Source organism: Crocodylus porosus, unplaced genomic scaffold (assembly GCF_001723895.1).
Source record: "Crocodylus porosus isolate Cpor-Errol unplaced genomic scaffold, CroPor_comp1, whole genome shotgun sequence".
In the NCBI taxonomy this organism is placed as follows: domain Eukaryota; kingdom Metazoa; phylum Chordata; order Crocodylia; family Crocodylidae; genus Crocodylus; species Crocodylus porosus.
In genome coordinates, this window is record NW_017728951.1 from 31,417,568 (window position 1) to 31,434,231 (window position 16,664).

At 43.1% G+C, this 16,664-nt stretch overlaps 1 protein-coding gene across 2 annotated transcripts in view; it reads right to left on the reverse strand.

Moving 5' to 3' along the window:
* The window catches only part of HECTD2 (HECT domain E3 ubiquitin protein ligase 2), a 72,363-nt gene that overhangs the window by 44,495 nt on the left and 11,204 nt on the right, over window positions 1–16,664 (reverse strand). For both annotated transcript variants that reach the window (XM_019556167.1, XM_019556168.1), the window contains 4 exons: window positions 6,597–6,735; window positions 3,848–3,950; window positions 1,258–1,347; window positions 420–484 (listed from right to left, as the gene is read on the reverse strand). In XM_019556167.1, the coding sequence (XP_019411712.1) occupies window positions 420–484; window positions 1,258–1,347; window positions 3,848–3,950; window positions 6,597–6,735 (397 nt within the window). The remainder of the gene's footprint in view (window positions 1–419; window positions 485–1,257; window positions 1,348–3,847; window positions 3,951–6,596; window positions 6,736–16,664) is intronic.

The following is a 16,664-nucleotide window of genomic DNA, read 5'->3' on the forward strand; positions in this document are numbered from 1 at the left end:
ACGGCTACTTTGGAAGAACTGCAATTTACCTTATGGAAGGGCAATTGAAGAAAGCAGATTAAAAAAAGCAAGATTTCCCTGATTGGAAAAGGATTGTGTGGTCAGTGAAAAGGTGTTTCTGAGCTGCCTGTCTAACTCATAATCAAAGGGAGAAATACATAGCACAACATTGGTGAAGAGACCTTGAATAAGTGATGGCTCCTGTTACCTCTGAACAATCAATGAGGGGGGATTTGTCCAAGCTGGAGATGAGCAGAAATGCCTTCCAAACGAGCAATATATATAAATCAAATAATTTGTAACACAGAATTTTATTTCTCAAATACAAAACATTTTAGGTCTTTGTCATGTATGAGATGCACAATATGCTGTTCTGAATAAACCCTTTCAATACAAATGTGAACACTAGTCATAATTACCCCTTCCACTCCTGTAGCAAACCATTAATTATTCCCTTTAGGACTGATTTCTGAACATCTTGAGGCTAGGGGGAAAAAAAAAAGAGGAGGAAAAGAGAAAAAACACACACAACAGCATTGTTAGAGACTTTTTTTTTTTTTTTTTTTACAGTTTAAAAAGATTAGAATTATGGAATCATATGTGAAGGATAAACATTCTTATTTATAAGGATTAGGAAAAGGGTTTCTGTTCTACAATAAAACAATTCTGTTTACAACATGTATGTCTTGAACAATTCAAAATAATGATAATGCAGTTAACATCAAAAGGAAATTTGCACATACTCTTCTGGGGTCATCATTATTAGAACTACTTTGGTTAATTTCATTTTAGAATTATAAATGTATATACAAATGAACTGTGCAAAAATGTAGAGAACTAGGATCTTTGTTCAAAGTAAAGTAAAACTAAGTGGGGACTGGTGTCAGAATAAGAATTTGAATATTTTTTTTCTGTAGCAAACACTCCTGTGATTCTGTATCTTGTGCCAAATTAGACATTTCTGGGCAGAAGTCTTGCCTTCCTATTCTTGAATTACACCTTTCTGGTTTTGATTGTGGTCTTTGGGTTCAATAACAACTTAAACATTAATAGCAACTAAAAAGTCGCTTTCTTAACAGAGTCTAATTTTTAAGATGCTGCAGTTCTCATGGAATTTTTTTTAAAAGTCTGCGAGAATTTTCTAAGAATGGTATCTCTTCTTGAGAGATATACAGAAAATTTGGCAAGCCTGTGCATTTCCTGAAGTTTTAACGCCATTTCTGCTTTTTACTTGAACTATTATTGTATTATACTTACAGTATTTAATAAGGCATCGTAAACAACATTCACAAATTTAGCACTGATTCCAGAATCTTCAATGGTATCAAATGGGGCATTAGCATCTTTCTGCAAGTTTAAAATCACAATACATAAATTGATTAAAATGTAAATGTTTAATTTCTAATATTACCTTCCCTTAAAAGCAAATTATTATGCCATAGTACCAAATTTTAGAAAGAAGAATGCAGATAATAAACTAAACTGATGACATACTTGTAACAACTGATAAAAAAGAACAGGTTTCTCATTTGGTTCTATATTTCCAATTCTAATACAAGAATATAGAGTTTTGAATATAAACAAAATTGGCATCAATCCAACGTGTCAAAAGTCTAAAGCAGGGGTTGGCAACCCACAGCACGCGTGCCAAGCATGGCACGCAAGGCCATTTTGCTCAGCACGCCACAGCCAGCCTACTGGGAGCAGCCCGTGCTCCCGGCTGACAGCAGCTCCCCAGAGCCAGGGCTAGCTGCAGCCAGGAGGCCCCAAACAGCTGTGCCGGGCTCCGGCATCAGCTCTGTGCCTCAGGTGTTGGGGGAGGGGCCTGAGGCAGCGCAGCCCCGGTCTCTGCCTTGCTCCCAGCACAGAGGTGATAGCAGGGTTCCAGAGCCTGGCGCACTTGTTTGCAGCCAGCCTGGGCTCTGGGCAGCTGCAGCAAGCAGTGGGCAGGCTGCAAACAGCTGCGCCGGCTTCACAGCTCTGTCTTCAGCTCCATGCTGGTGGCGACTGCACAGGCTCTGGGGAACTGCTGCTAGCTGGGAGCCTGGACTGCTCTCAGCAGGCAGCTGAGATGCTGCAAGCCCTGCTGGGAGCAGCCCAGGCACCAGCAGCTACCCCAGCTTTGGGGTAGCTGCTGGCAGCCACAGAGCCTGAGCTGGGGGCTGGGGGGCAAGGGGTACGAGCAGGGCATCCTACCATGTACCCACTGCCCTCATTTTGGTTTTGTGCAATGCCGGCACTCAGGCACCTTCCAAAGTAGGCATTGTGGTGTTTTTCGGCACTCCAGCCAAAAAACATTGCCTACCCCTGGTCTAAAGTAATAAGGTTACATTAGATGTCTCAATTAATTGAGAACAGGCTATGAAACCTATCATTTCTAATCATTGGCAGAAATGAGCAATTGTCAACAGCAATAAAGTCATTATGTTGTAATCTCTCTTAGATCACATCTATAAAATGAGTTACTGGCTTCAAGTCAAATCCTATTCTCCATCATAAGCTCATTTTGCATTATAACATGCAGACTTAGAATAAATACTGAGAATTAACAGAAATGAGGCTGAAGTAACTTTTCACCTTCCAAAACTGAGCTAAAGTTCCCTAAGAAGGCAAGGAACATCCTACTGCTGGAGCTTATCTTGTACTTGTTTTGAGAAAAGAAGGATTCAGTCTCCAGGTTGTTCATGTGCCCTCCCTACAACCACTCCCAGTTCAGCCCTGTATGCTCCTCCCCACTCCGCTCCACCCCATGCCATCACCAGCTCCCAGGAACGAGGGTGGAGGCAGGGAAGGGGGTGGGAGGGGAGCTTGTATGTGGTGGAGGCCTCTTACCCATACTGCCACCAGTCCACATCTGGCCACATGCAACAGCCCCCGCTTTCCTGCCTCTTATCTTTCTCTCCTTCCTCCTTCCCTGCTGCCTCCCCCTCTCTGCCAGCTGTTGTTGGGGCCAGGTGGCGACAGCAGGACGGGGCAGGGGAGAGGCGCTGTTACCAGAAACGCCCATTCCCATTCCCCATCAAACTCTCCTCTCTCCCTCCCTTCTTCCTCACCGCCTCCCTCTCCCTGGCACCACTGACCTCGCTCCCCCGCCTCAGCCCCTCAGTCCCCACTGTCATGGTGGTGCTCCATCATGTGTGTCCATCTGTGCAGAGCACTCCGACTGGTTGTTTCAGTCAGCATTGTGATTGGCTGCTGAGACAACCAATCAGAATGAGAATAAAGCATTACAGACAGACAGACTACGGTTTTTATTATATTAGAATAATGCAGGCTAAAAGGCCATATTTTTCCATTACTTGGTCATAAGGAACAGCTTTAGAAAAAGTTTGCTTTGCTTTATTAAGCACCAATTTTTGTATTTCGTTAGTTTTACAGCCAAAAATTTTCCTTGAAATGTCGGTTTGTTTAATCTGGGACTAATAAATAAAAGCAAGATGAAACACACTGGGCAGATCTACGTGAGATGGTATGGCGACAAAGCGTTGGCAGGCAAAAACTGTGATGTTGTAGCCATGTAGTGATGTGCTCCCTTGCTACAGCGTATCGCTATGGTGATGTAGGGGCTAAAAATAACTGTGCACTCCTGAAACAGCACAGTAATCGCTGTTACTGCACTGTCATTTAGTACTTCCTAAACGAAGTACTATATGACTGTGCAGTAAGGGCACGTATAGATGCTGCAACTTACTACCAATAGGTAACACAGACAAAAAGATGAGTCTCATCTGTTAATTAAAAAAAAGAAAAAGGAGCTATACATGGTGTTTTACAAAAGCACTAAAAAAGCATTAGTGTATTTTCAAAGTGCTACAAAAGCTAAGTAATATCATGAATTAGTTTCTACCTTAAATGCAGCATTTATCTCCAGGAAAGAATCGAAAGTTGTTGAATAAAAGTCAAGTACAGCCTTCCAGTCCCCTGATGACTTGGCTTTTTCCATATCCTCCCTAAAGAAGGGCACACACAAATATTTTAACAGAATCTTATTAAGTGGGGTTTAATTTTTGATGAAGTACAACACCCCCTGCCCCATCCCCATCCCCAAACTGCATTATACCCTTTACTCCAGTATGACATCTCCAGACAAATTTTTAAGGAAGCTGAACATAGACAAGCTGCTTCTGCTCTACGAGCTCCCCTCAAAATTATAAGATACTGGTGTCTCAAAAGAATAAATGTATGTTCTGAATCCCCTAAGATTAGGGATCAAAAATATCTGTTCATAATATTTCTTCATTCACTGGGTTATAAGTACTGTATTTTAAAAAGAAACGATAAACATAGCAGGGTTATTTTGCCATAATGGTTATAAAAGCAATAATTAAAATCTTAAAAAGCTGTTAATCCAAGTGTTACAAATATGGATTTGAATTTCCAACTCATTTTTTAAAAATCATTAATTTAACTTTAAATTTGGACATTTGTATCACTGAATCAACAAAGCTCAAGGATTTACACTTTGTTGAAACCTGGAAGATTTCAAAGTCCTTTTATTATGAGAAAAGTATATAAATACCTTTAATACAAACTACCAGTTGAAAATAATAGAAAACTTCAAGCTCCCTGAAATGAAGTTGAACACATTTTGTAAAGCCATACACAAGTGTCTTATTCTTAACTAATTTCTGCAAGTGATAAAAACCTCAGTTTGACTTTTTCAATGAGGTAAGAGTTAATCTGTATTTTAATATTTTGCGCGTGATTAATTTGCTGATTTCAGCAGCACACACTCTAAGCGTTATTAGGAAAAAAGTTTTCCAAAATAGCTTTAATCCCACATCTTCAAAAATGTGCGTGTACCTAACTTGTTTTGAAATGAATGAGTGTTAGGCCCCTAAATACCTTCAGGATCAGGGCCTAAACAACTGAGGAGCCTGTATGCCTGAAAGTCAATAGCACTTAGGCTACACAAAGAAAAGAGCTAGCTCAGTACCAGAAACCGTGCAACTGCCTTAGCACAGTACTCTGACCCAGCTAATTAGACCAGCCATGGCATCTTGTTACCATTTCTATATAGTAGTGTGTTAGGCTCTGTAAACATAGCCCTAGTGATACACACTTCTGAACATTTTACTCCAAATAAATAAATGCTTAGAGTTCATACGTTTTCCATATTCAGATTTCTTTGACCACCTGAGGCCTGGCCAAAAACATACTTCTGCCAGCAGCTCCTTTGGGGTACCTGGATTATGCTCCATGTGAAAAAAAGCTTAATTAACTTGGTAACCAAAAAGCATTACTTTTTTCTCCTACTGAATGCTAGAAATGTTAAACATACAAAAAAGCAACAAAGCATTTAAAAATGATGAGCTCATATGCCATCCAGAGCAACAGCAATCTTTTCCATCTGTCTGAAAGCTAGAACAGTCAATGAAAAGCCCTAGGACCCCCTTACTAGTATGAAATAACAATATATTGGTACTATGGATGCAGCTGCATGAACAAAGCTTTACTTTTAGTAAATACCATTGCTACAAGAGCCTTTGCCACTACAATCCTTTAAAACAGATGTAAGATGTACAGCTAGAGCAATGTATAGTGTAGCTTTACTAACATTCCTGAACATAAGCTAAGACCTGGTATAGGCGCTGTTCCTACCAGGAGAGAGTGTAAAAAATTCATTAAATTTCTCGAGAAGGAAAAATGCCCCTTCCAGGAGAAAGATCGCTCCTAAGAGAAACTTCTTGCAAGAACGAATACTTGTATGCTGTTCCTTTTCACTCCTGATCTGATCCAGGAGGAGTGGAACAGCCTTGTATTGCTCTGTGCCTCTTCCCCAGATTGGGGACTCCACAGAGAAAAGAGCTCCAGGGAGTAATGGAAGCTCGCCCTGGCCCTGGTTTCCTGTGCTTCCAGCTGTAAAACTTCCTGTTTACAGCATGTCCCCTTCCCAGAGGGAAGGCTGTCAATTAATAGGCTCATATAAGGGTAGAGGTGGCACAGGAAACAGCTCTCTAGTGCCCCTGGCTGGAGAGCTTTCCTATGTAGCTCTTCAGCCAGGGAGCTGGACACATGTACATTCCAGCTTCCAGGCTATTTTTCTGGCAGTAATGATTTTAGGGAAATTCTTACTGCTACAAATGAATGTCTGTCTGTGGCCTAAACAAGCAAAAGACCTTTTCTGGTCAGCATGATTGAATCCAACACAGTTGTGCCAGTACTTCTTAGTGTAGACCTAACTCAAGTAAAACAACCTACACAGGCAAATGCATGGCTTTGCTGATATACTTACACTGTGGCATCTTTTGCTTGGTTATGTGTCAGAGGTCATCCCTCTGATGGAGATGCAAGGAAGGATTCAGCTGCCACAGAAGAGCTTTGACCACTAGATGCACTCAAAGTTTCACTCATGGAAATGGGTACCGATGACCAAGCCTTAAGTGGCTTTGAAGTGTTAAACCTGATGTCCTAAATGAACTAGTTTGATTAAGTATATTCTAATTAACATTCTGCTGCCATTTTTGACTGGTTCTCACTGCAGTTCAGCCAGAAAATAAAATAACATAAAAAAAATAAAGCCACAGAGTGAACAAAAAAGGCAGTGAAAAACAAACAAAATAAAAGTATACACTTTAAACACCTACAACACTTACTGGAAGTCTTTCACAGTTTTGGTTCGTATGGGAAGGGAAGGTTCTGGAGGGACTGGAGCTTTCAGTTCCTGTGGTAGTGTTTCTATCGAGATGCGTTGTTTTTGCCTAACGTCAAGGCAAATTGGAGGAAGCTCTCTCACTTATTGAAAAAAGTTTTAAAAGAGGGTTAAATACAGCATAATCACTTACATAACATTTTCTTTTCAAGTTCACTAACAAAATAAATGCATATGAAGTAGGAGTAAGCAAAGGATCAAAGTTTACATTTTAGCCTGTAAAGCAAAAAAGTCAAAAACAATAAACATTTGTTATTTTTAATGAAGTATACCTGCTTTCTGTTTTACTGTATTATTCTCAGATAGATATTACCTCAAATGGGAAGTAAGACTGAGAAAGCATGGGTGTATTTAGGATAAAACAAACTTCCTTAGGCAATTCCACCTGAGGAAATTCAGAATTAAGAAAGGAGAAATGGGTTCTGAACAAAGCAATTTTTCTACAGAAATACTCTCAATGAATATGCACAAGAAGAATTAAGTATGCATAACTGGCCTTTACACTGACCATCCCCAACTTCTGAATTCTTAATTCTGTAATCTTATCTTTCTCTTACTGAATTTCTAAATTTAATTGAAATATACTGATTATTTACAACACAAGATTAGAAAAACATACGTAATGATTTACAGTCATGCTGCCTACAAAAAAAATCCATGGCAGACAAACTATCTTCTTACAACTACACCAAACAAAATAGAAGTCTATTGTAGAACGTTTGTTATTTCAGGTAAAAAAATACCCTTGAGTTTGTAATATAAGTCAAATGCTGTTGGCTTCTTTTATTTAATGGCATGGGCAAATTAAAGTCTTGAAACCTTCACTAACAGCAGGCACACAAAAGTTAAGAAAATAGCTTGATTTTCCAGTGGATTTTACAAAAACCAAATGTTCTAAAATTAAATAACTTAAAGATTTTCTTCTTTAGGTGATCACTATAGTTTCTGACATTCTATGTGAAGATCATAGACCACTGCCATCCAATGCTGTCTATCAGCATTATCTATAATTTGCATTATGGTGGTACTTCATGCCCCCAGTCAGGACAGGGATACCATTCTGTAATATAGTGCACAAATGCAGATTAAAAAATTATTTTTGCCTTGAAGAATTCACAGTTGAAAAGACAAGATGTTTAAACAAATTATGCAAACACCAATATGTGAAGATATAGTATTTCCTCTCTCCCATTTGCATGAGCTCCTGTACTCTTCCATCTCTTCAGTATACAATCATATTCTTGCAACTTGCCAAAAGTATCTAAAGCCTCCCCTCCACATAGGTGGAGGTGGTTCCAAATTCAGAGGGAATGTGGCAAAGGATCCACATGGTTTCATACTATTTTTCCCTGTGTCCAGTCAGTGCATTGATGTTTTCTGGCTGCTCCCTCCCTCTACAGGTGTTTCCTGGTCAGTGTTTCCTGAAATGTAGAGTTAACTGTGGTCTATAAACAATAATTGGGTAGCCTCACTGAAGTTCCCCACAAACAAATTTGGATAAAAGAGAGGTGTCAAACATATGGCCTGTGGGCCAGCCCAGGATGTGGGCAACATGCACTGCCCATACTGAACTGGCTCCATGTGCTGGCTTTGGGGCCAGTCCAAATCGGATCAGACTTGGAGTCAGCACACAGCCAGCCCAGTGGGGAGCCACATGCAGCAGTACTGCATCCCAGGCTGGCCCCATGTGCCCATTGCTGAGCCTGTGACCAGGACATGGCCTGCTGTGCATGCAGTGTGCTGGGCCAGAATGAGGCTTGTGCTGCAAGTGCCATGCAGGCTATGCCTGTTCTGCACACAGCACAGGGACCCTGGAGAGTGTGGACAGCACGTGGCACCTCTCTGGATCTGCCCTACACACTGGCTCCAGTGTGCAGATGCCAGTCTGTTCAGGACACTGTGCGGCCTGTGCCTCAAACTGCTGTGTGCAGTGCTGGGTCCAGGTCATGAGCAGAGTGGGGCTGGTGCATGAGGAATGCAACACACGGGAAGAACCTGGCACTTGACACGGGGTCAGCTGCGATCCAGCCTACAAACTGGCCCAGCAACTCTCACCCAGAGGGCAGGGTCAGAGCTTGCATAGAGTTCAGAAGTTTGACATCTCAGTACATAGCCAAGGAAGACCATTCAAAACAGTTACTGGCAACTTTGTTGGCAGAAATGTTGGGGTTGCAATTTGCAACAAAAATTGTCTTTCGGGTAACAACTAGGGCTGTGTGAACCACCATTGTTTTGTTTCAACATCTGTTTTGCTGTTTTAAAGGGACAGCATTTCATTTCATTGTTTAGTTTTGTTTCAAAGCACTGTCCTGATTTGTTTCATGCAAACTGTTTCACTGTTTCACCCATAGGCAATAATGGGGAATCATGAACATGACTAAAACTCTGTCATTTCTTGCCTGATTCCGATAAAAAATTGCAGGAATGGGAGCCTCTTCTGAGGGCACGAAGCCTGCCAAGTTTCAAGGAGACAGGTGCAGAGGTTTCTCGGAGCTCAGCTCAGTCGTGGGAGGCAGAGCACAGCTTTGGCTCTGCCTGCCTCCCACTGCCAGGCTGCGCTCCATGGGGCTGCGGAGCCCCACGGAGCTCAGCCTACCAGCGCTAGATAGAGCACAGCCCTGGCTCTGCCCTCCCCCCTGCTGCCAGGCTGCACTCCAATCAGCTCCGCCAGCCCCACAGAGCGCAGCCTGGCAGCGGGAGGCGGAGCACAGCCTTGGCTCTGCCCGCCTCCCGCTGCGATCCGTGGGGCTGCGGAGCCGCACAGAACTCAGCCCAGCAGCACAAAGCGGAGCGCAGCCCTGGCTCTGCCTGCCTCCTGCCACCGGGCTGTGCTCCGTGGGGCTGGTGGAGCCAATCAGAGAGCCAGGGCTGTGCTCCGATTGGCTCCACCAGCCCTATGGAGCACAGCTTGGCGGTGGGAAGCGAGCAGAGCCAGGGCTGAGCTCCATGGGCCCCTGCAACCCACAGAGCGCAGCCTGGTGGCAGGAGGCAGGCAGATCCAGGGCTGCACTCAGCTTCCCACCACTGGGCTGAGCTCCATGGGGCTGTGAAGCTGCTTGGAGCACAGCCCTGGCTTTCCCCTGCCTCCCGGCACCGGGCTGCTTCAAAATTTGAAATGTTTCAAGTGCCCTCATTTAGTTTTAAAGCTATTTTTTTGTTTTGATTTTGCTGTTTCGAGCTCAAAACGAAACACTGGGCGAAATTTTGCACAGCCCACTTCCTTAAACACATCAGTAACAAAACACAAATTTACTCTTGGCTTGATTTCTAAGAACTGTTGAGCATCCAGAAATTCCCAGCAAGAAAAGTGGCAGCTGTAGATGCTCAGCACCTCTAAAAATCAGCTCAATTCTTTCAAAACTAAGACATACAATGAGTTAAGTCAATCTGAACTTTTCACATAATAAATAAAAATATCACAAGTGTAGTATAAAGGAATACTGAAATAGGCAAACTGGAATTTGTTCAGGACATTTGGTATGCTTAATCTTGTAAAAGCCGTCATGGAATTTCAGACCACATGCGAGTCTGGCTTTATTTCTGCTCTCTCTGGAAAAAATGGCCTTTAATCCATGGCAGCACCTAAAAGCTCTGTTACCCTGTATCTCATCAAATACAATTAGACTAGAATTCAATTACTTTCCAATTTACAAAAAGATTCTACCTTGAGGTAATATTGTTATATTGTCACGATTATAATAATCATTATCCTTGTTTCTACTGCTGCCCATAAGGCAACAATCCCGGAGGTAGCAATATTGAGCATGTAAGACACTGTGAATAACGTCATACTTTTTTTTCTCTGTCAACTTCAGTTTTAACTTTTTAACATGTTGCCTATTAGTAAGGAACTACTGAAATTGTAATTTCTCAGTTTTTGCGGAAACAGTGATTTCAGAATGGCTCTGCAAAAAAGCGCAAAATTACTGAGTGGAGGGGGGGGGGTAGAAAAAGCTGCAAAAATAGAAAAGGTTGGGAAGCCCTTGTGTCCTGAAGCACAGAGTGAGGGAGAGTGGGAGAGAGGGAGCAAATTGGAGACTGAGCCCCTGATGCAGGCTCAGTCCAGGGCCAGCCAAGGAAGTAGGAGGATTTTGGCACTGGCTTTTAAAACTCCTACAGGCATGCTCCTGCTGAGGAAGAGCAGGGATGAACGCTAAAAATCATCCAAGACAGCCAAATAAGTTTCAGTGCTGAACTGCGCAAGACAATATACTGCAAGGACTTTGCACGCACATGGAGGTAGACTCTTCTGTACCTCCTCTGCAAATATAACTCTGGATGTGTCCAGGAAAACCAGCACAGATTGGCACTTGGGAGTCCAAGGCACACATGAAGAAGAAGGCTGTTGCAGAGGCTGAAGGTCAGAGTAAGAAACAAGAGACCATGTCCTCTCTCTTTAAAAGGACCACAGCTTGGCAAGGTGAGAAGAGGCATTTTCCCTTGTAGAGACTAAAGTGGCAGCGAACAGCTGGCTGGAGAAAGCTGAAGTTAAGAAACTACCTGAGCCACAATGTGCCAAATGCCTTCCATGGGCCAACAAGCTTCACCAAGACTAATCTCCCTGCAGTGACTGCTTTGCATATACAGTCCACGAAGGCTGCCTTGACAGAGTATCATTCCTTCTCCATTGTAGGTGATGAAGCCACCAACCCTCAAGATAATGATGTGCCATTTTATTTGTACTGTGGAGCTGGACAGATTGGGACCTGCCTGTGTTTCAAGCTGAACCAGTCTACCTCACCTCTGTCAATTTTTCTACCATGTCCCAAGCCATCGTAAAGGTAGTTGTCAGCTATGACATAGACTTTAACAAGATCTTAGCATTCCTGTCTGATAATGCCATTTACATTCTCTCAGGCTGAATTCTCCTCAGCCCGAAGAAGAGTGTCTATGCCAGAATGCTTGCAAAGAAAGGAATTTTTTTGCTACTATTTAGTTGGTCTAACAAAAGAAATCACCTCTGACCCAAGAGCTTTGTGCATCTCTCTCTCTCAGACTAGCACAGCCACAAAATAGTGCGCATGTACAGGGGAACTTTCTTCCATGTGACCCAAGGAATGCTGCCTAACGCTGTTCATGTCACCTGCAACATGCACATTTTGTCTCTAGTGACAACTGGCGCACCCCAAGGTGAACAGACTGCTGTCTGCTTCCAAGAAGACCTTCAAGCACTGTCCAGGTCATAAGGTCTGGTATAGGGAGTTCATCGCTAGTCAAAGTGGGGATTCACATGGCACTTGCCACTGCCACCAGTCTGTGCTCACACAGTGGAATTCATGGTTCAGCGCAGTCTGTTACCAAACCAAGCATATGCAGCACTACCAGCAGTTTATGAGCGAGGAGCTGCAAATCACACCGAGCACACCATACTTGCTCAAGCTTTGCAGTCTCTTAGGGTAAGGTGACATTGAAAATCAAATGATGTTTATGGCTGACAATGCCATCTGGTTCACAGAGCTCCTGACATGGCAGACTGTGATCCACCATGCATACAAGCTGATGGATTTGACAAGCTGGGTCGAAGACAGGGCATTGCAAGAACTGCCAAGCTACCTGTGTGAAAACCAGTGCTGAAGGAACCTGTTCCAGGCAACAGCTGTGAATCTGAACTAGTACTAGAGGGACAATCCATCACTGCCACTGTGGGTAAGAAAACCAACTACACTTTTTTTAGTGCTGTTTGCATTTTGGACTCCAACCAGGTGCCTTTGCTAAGTTTTGACCCTCACCTACTAAGAGCAATCCCGGGATGGGGGAAAAGAGCATGACAATGAACATGCTGGTAATGTGTACTTTGTCAAAGAGTGCTGGATGCCTGTGCCTGTTCTAGGACTGTGTCTGTGACCAGTTTTCACATTTTTACACCCAGGCAAGATGCTGCCTCACCACTTCAATTAACTTGGTGGATGCCCAGCATGCCATCTCAGTGTATGGGCAAGTGTTCACTCCAGAGACAGACAGTGCCTCCAGCAACTGTGGCTGGGTGCAGCATGCTCACATTTAATACATAGTATGAACTGCCTGTTTCAAGGTTAGCATTCAGTTTCACTAAACTCTGTTTTATAATGTCCTTTATTAAGGGGTATATGGTTGGTATTAGTTGCAATTAATTTTGTGCATCGCTTTATTTTCATAAGAGATTTCAGTTTAGAGTTTAATTCTGTGTGTATAGTTGGTATTAGTTAATAAAATGTATATAGATAGTATTACTTACAATTCATGGTGTGCCAAGTTTTATTTTAATAAAATATTTAATTTTAGACCATAATTAGGTTCTCAGATTTCTTAATAATGGCTTCCATGACCTTAATCCCCTGTTTAAGTCCGTGAAAGCCATTAATTGATATGTTAAGCAAGTGGCAGTTTGGGGTGATCTGGCAATCTGCAGGGAGAGGCACAACTTCCAGGGCCCTTTGGCCACAGACACTGGGGGGGAAGCGACGTCCGTCACACACTGCCTGTGAAAATGGCTACCAGGCCTTACATTTGCCTGCAAAATCAGCTGGCAGCCACCTCAAGTTTGGTAGACCCTTACCTATGAGCCATGGATTGAGGACCACTGCTGTAGTGAATGATATGTGATACAGAAGTCCTCAAAAGCTAGTTATTCATCACTAATTTTTTTAAAATTATTTTTGCTGTACTAAATGTTCAATGTTTTTTCACTAGGAGATATGAACTCCTTCAAAAAGACAAGAAGGGTTTTAAGTTTCTTTCCTCCAACTCCATACCTGATTTTTTCCCCATGCCCTCCCTTTAATCAATACACTCTAATACAGCAGTTGGCAAGTATTCAGAGCCACAAGCCAGAACAACCTGGCTTGGGTCTTAGACAGGCTGGTGTTTCAACCCGCCTGCTACTGTGACTTGCCTCTGTCACCACTTCTTCCTGACTGCAACATGGATGCAGCTCTCAGGTGTCTAGACCTGACACAGCTCCTCACTGCCAGGCTCTTGTGTGGGCGAAGCCCCAACAACACCATGGGCCAGATCCAGTAGCTCTGCAGACATGTTGCCAACCATCGCAAGTCTAATGCAGCATATCTAAAAGAAACCACTTAATTAAATATCTACTAGGGCTGTGTGAAGCTTCGGTCACCGATCCAATTTGGTGGAGATTCGGCCCAATTTGGTGGCCGAACCTTCAATTTGAATCGAAATCAGGAGACCCTTTAATCTCTCCAAATCAAAGCAGAACCCTCCGAATCAATTCAGAGAGATTCAGACATAGACACAGCTTTAAATGTACCTCAAGGTACCAGGCGGTTCATGAATGCTGCAATGGCGGGGCAGATGGAGCGTCTCACAGGAGCACTGGGGGGCCAGGGGGGCAACAGACCCAGAAGTGAACCAGAAGCACTTCAGGTCCACTTACGGGTCTATCGGGGAGCACACTGAGGGCCCCACCCCGGCTCGGTGACTGGTGCCTCCTGGGGTCTCCCTGTGGCCAACTGCTGAGCCGGAAGGGCGTATGGGGGCCCCCTGGGTGCTTAGTGGTGGACCTGGAAGTGGATCAGAAGTATTTCTGGGTTTGCCACCAAGCACGTGGCCCCCCGCCCCTCCCCCACACTCCAGAGGGACTCGTCATACGCCCCAGTACCGTTCATGAGTCGCACCTGGTGCCTCAAGGTATGTAGAAAAAAACTTTTAAAACTGTGTCTATGGTGGAAACCCTGATTCTCTGAATCAGCAATCGAATCTTCAGATTTGGATTTGGCCTAATTGAATCAGGGACAGCGATCTGTATCAACAAATAGAATCACTGTCCCTGATTCAGGCCAAAATTGAATCTGAATCGATTCATATCCTGTTTCCCACACCCCTAATATTTACAGCCTTTTGAACTCATTCGAACATCTCATTTTGTCTTTTTTTATACTAATAAGTGTTTCAGTGTTCAAGAACTTTGGGGTATGTTTGTTTGTTTCATATAGCAACCAAACAAGTTATGTATAATACACGCATTTTAAACCTAAGCTTGCACAATGTTTTTTTACTCTGCAATGCAAGAGATACCCGTTTTCACTAGCTGATATATTTTTTTTAATTAATCAAATACCAAAGTACTGGTATTGCTAATTTGCTGCCAATTCCACTGATCTCAGTTGGGAAACCACAGCTGTAGAAAGAAGGTAGGTTACTTTCACCCACATTAGTGACTGAGCCAAAACGCAGACGTGGTTTACTCAGCCACCATTCATCAGAAGATAAGAGATCAGAGCTGCCTTCACACCAACATTGATTCTACATATTTTTTCTTGCCTGTTCTCACAGCTGGACTTTTAAACAAAAGTAGTAATCAAAAAGAACAAAGAGGAAAATGAGATGCTAATTTAAAAACTGAAACCAATGTTCCAACAGTCCCACCAGGCATAAGAAGTACAATCATTCTACTAAATAGCATAACGTCATGTTCTAGAAGCAGAGTGGATTAATTTAACCCAAAGGGACTTAAATCACTGATTTTAATTACGGTTTAATTCTGCAAGCAGAAAACCTTGATTTATTTAAATCCCGTTTTGCATTTATACTTTAGTTATTTTCCTAAAGAAGAGCTGATTTCCTTTCTTTAATAACCATTAATACTTATCATTTGGTAACTAACTATATTTAAGCTTTATACTGAATTCAACAGATTTCTTTTGTCAACTAGACATTATGACAATACACATCTAAGAGATATAGAACGTTACATACATTTTTTCAGAGCCATATTTTTTTCCATATTTTTTAGTATTAGTAAACTGCTAATGATGCATCTCTTATTTCTGTGGCTTTTTAAATTGCAATGTATGTCAATCTGCATTTGGCTGGAAATTGGAATTCAATTAAAATAAATTTAAACAGCATTCTAAAAGTTATTTTATAATAAGATACAGCTACCATATTCTTTTTACCTTTTCAAAACAAGTTTTCTATTTTAAATTGACTCATTTATTAAACAAAGGAAGTATCAACAGTAGCTAGTGAAAATAACTGGTTGTCTCTGGTTACTATGGGCACATCCACACATGCAAAGATGTGCACTTGCAGCAGCTCAAATAGAAGCACTGCAAATTTGAGCCAGGGCTTTTTGCCTCAATGCACGTGCTCAGACATGCACTTTGTTGTAGAGCAAATTGTGCCACTGGGGCAAAATAACCCTGCCTGGCTCCTCCCAGATCTTCAGCCAGGGAGAGCTAGAGCCTGGTGCCAGCACCTGTGCTGTGCCCAGCAGTATAAAAAGCTGCCCTGTCCTGGCCCCAGCAGTATAAAAAGCCACCCTGGCAAGTAGCTCAGGGCTACTAGCTCTCAGGAGCTTCTGGGGTACTTATGGACACTACCCTGGTGCCAGCTGGACTGCTGAAGCAGCCCTGAGAGTTTCCTGTATCCTCTACCCATTGCAGCAGTCTGGCAGTGGGGGCTGCTGCCTGGCTGTGACCTGCTGTGCACTTGCCAGACTCGGATGGGGACTACAGAGCCACTAGAGGCATGTGCCCCTCTGGGCCAGCTGCCAGTGGACTGTGGTTGCAGGGTTTGCCTTTGTGTAGCACTACTGCCATTTGTGCCCCCTGCCCGGCCATCTGGGCAGCTATCACCTGGAAGAAGTTCCAGGTGTGGTGGCCTGCTTTGAACTGTCAAAGCATGTCCTCCTGGCCCCATTTAGCCAGGAGGTCAGACACAGCCAGATGGGTCCAAGGTGCCAGCTCTCTAAAATACCCCCAAATCCATGTTGCTCCACAAGTAAAACAAAGAGAGAGAGAGTGCGAGAGAGAGCGCGATCAGTTGGATCATGTTTTATTGATATATCTACAGTGTTAAAGCAAGTCTCTTATAATAATAAAGTGAACTCTAACTACAGGTTTCATGAATTCATGAATACATATTTTGCTGCCCTCCCACAGGGCAATGGCCCCCACACAGGGGGTCTGGTCCTCTCACAAGGGCTACGGCCCCCCACACAAGGGGTTCAGCCCCCACACAAGGGGGCCAAATAGCTTCTGCAGGGGCTACCACCCCCCATATAAGGCCC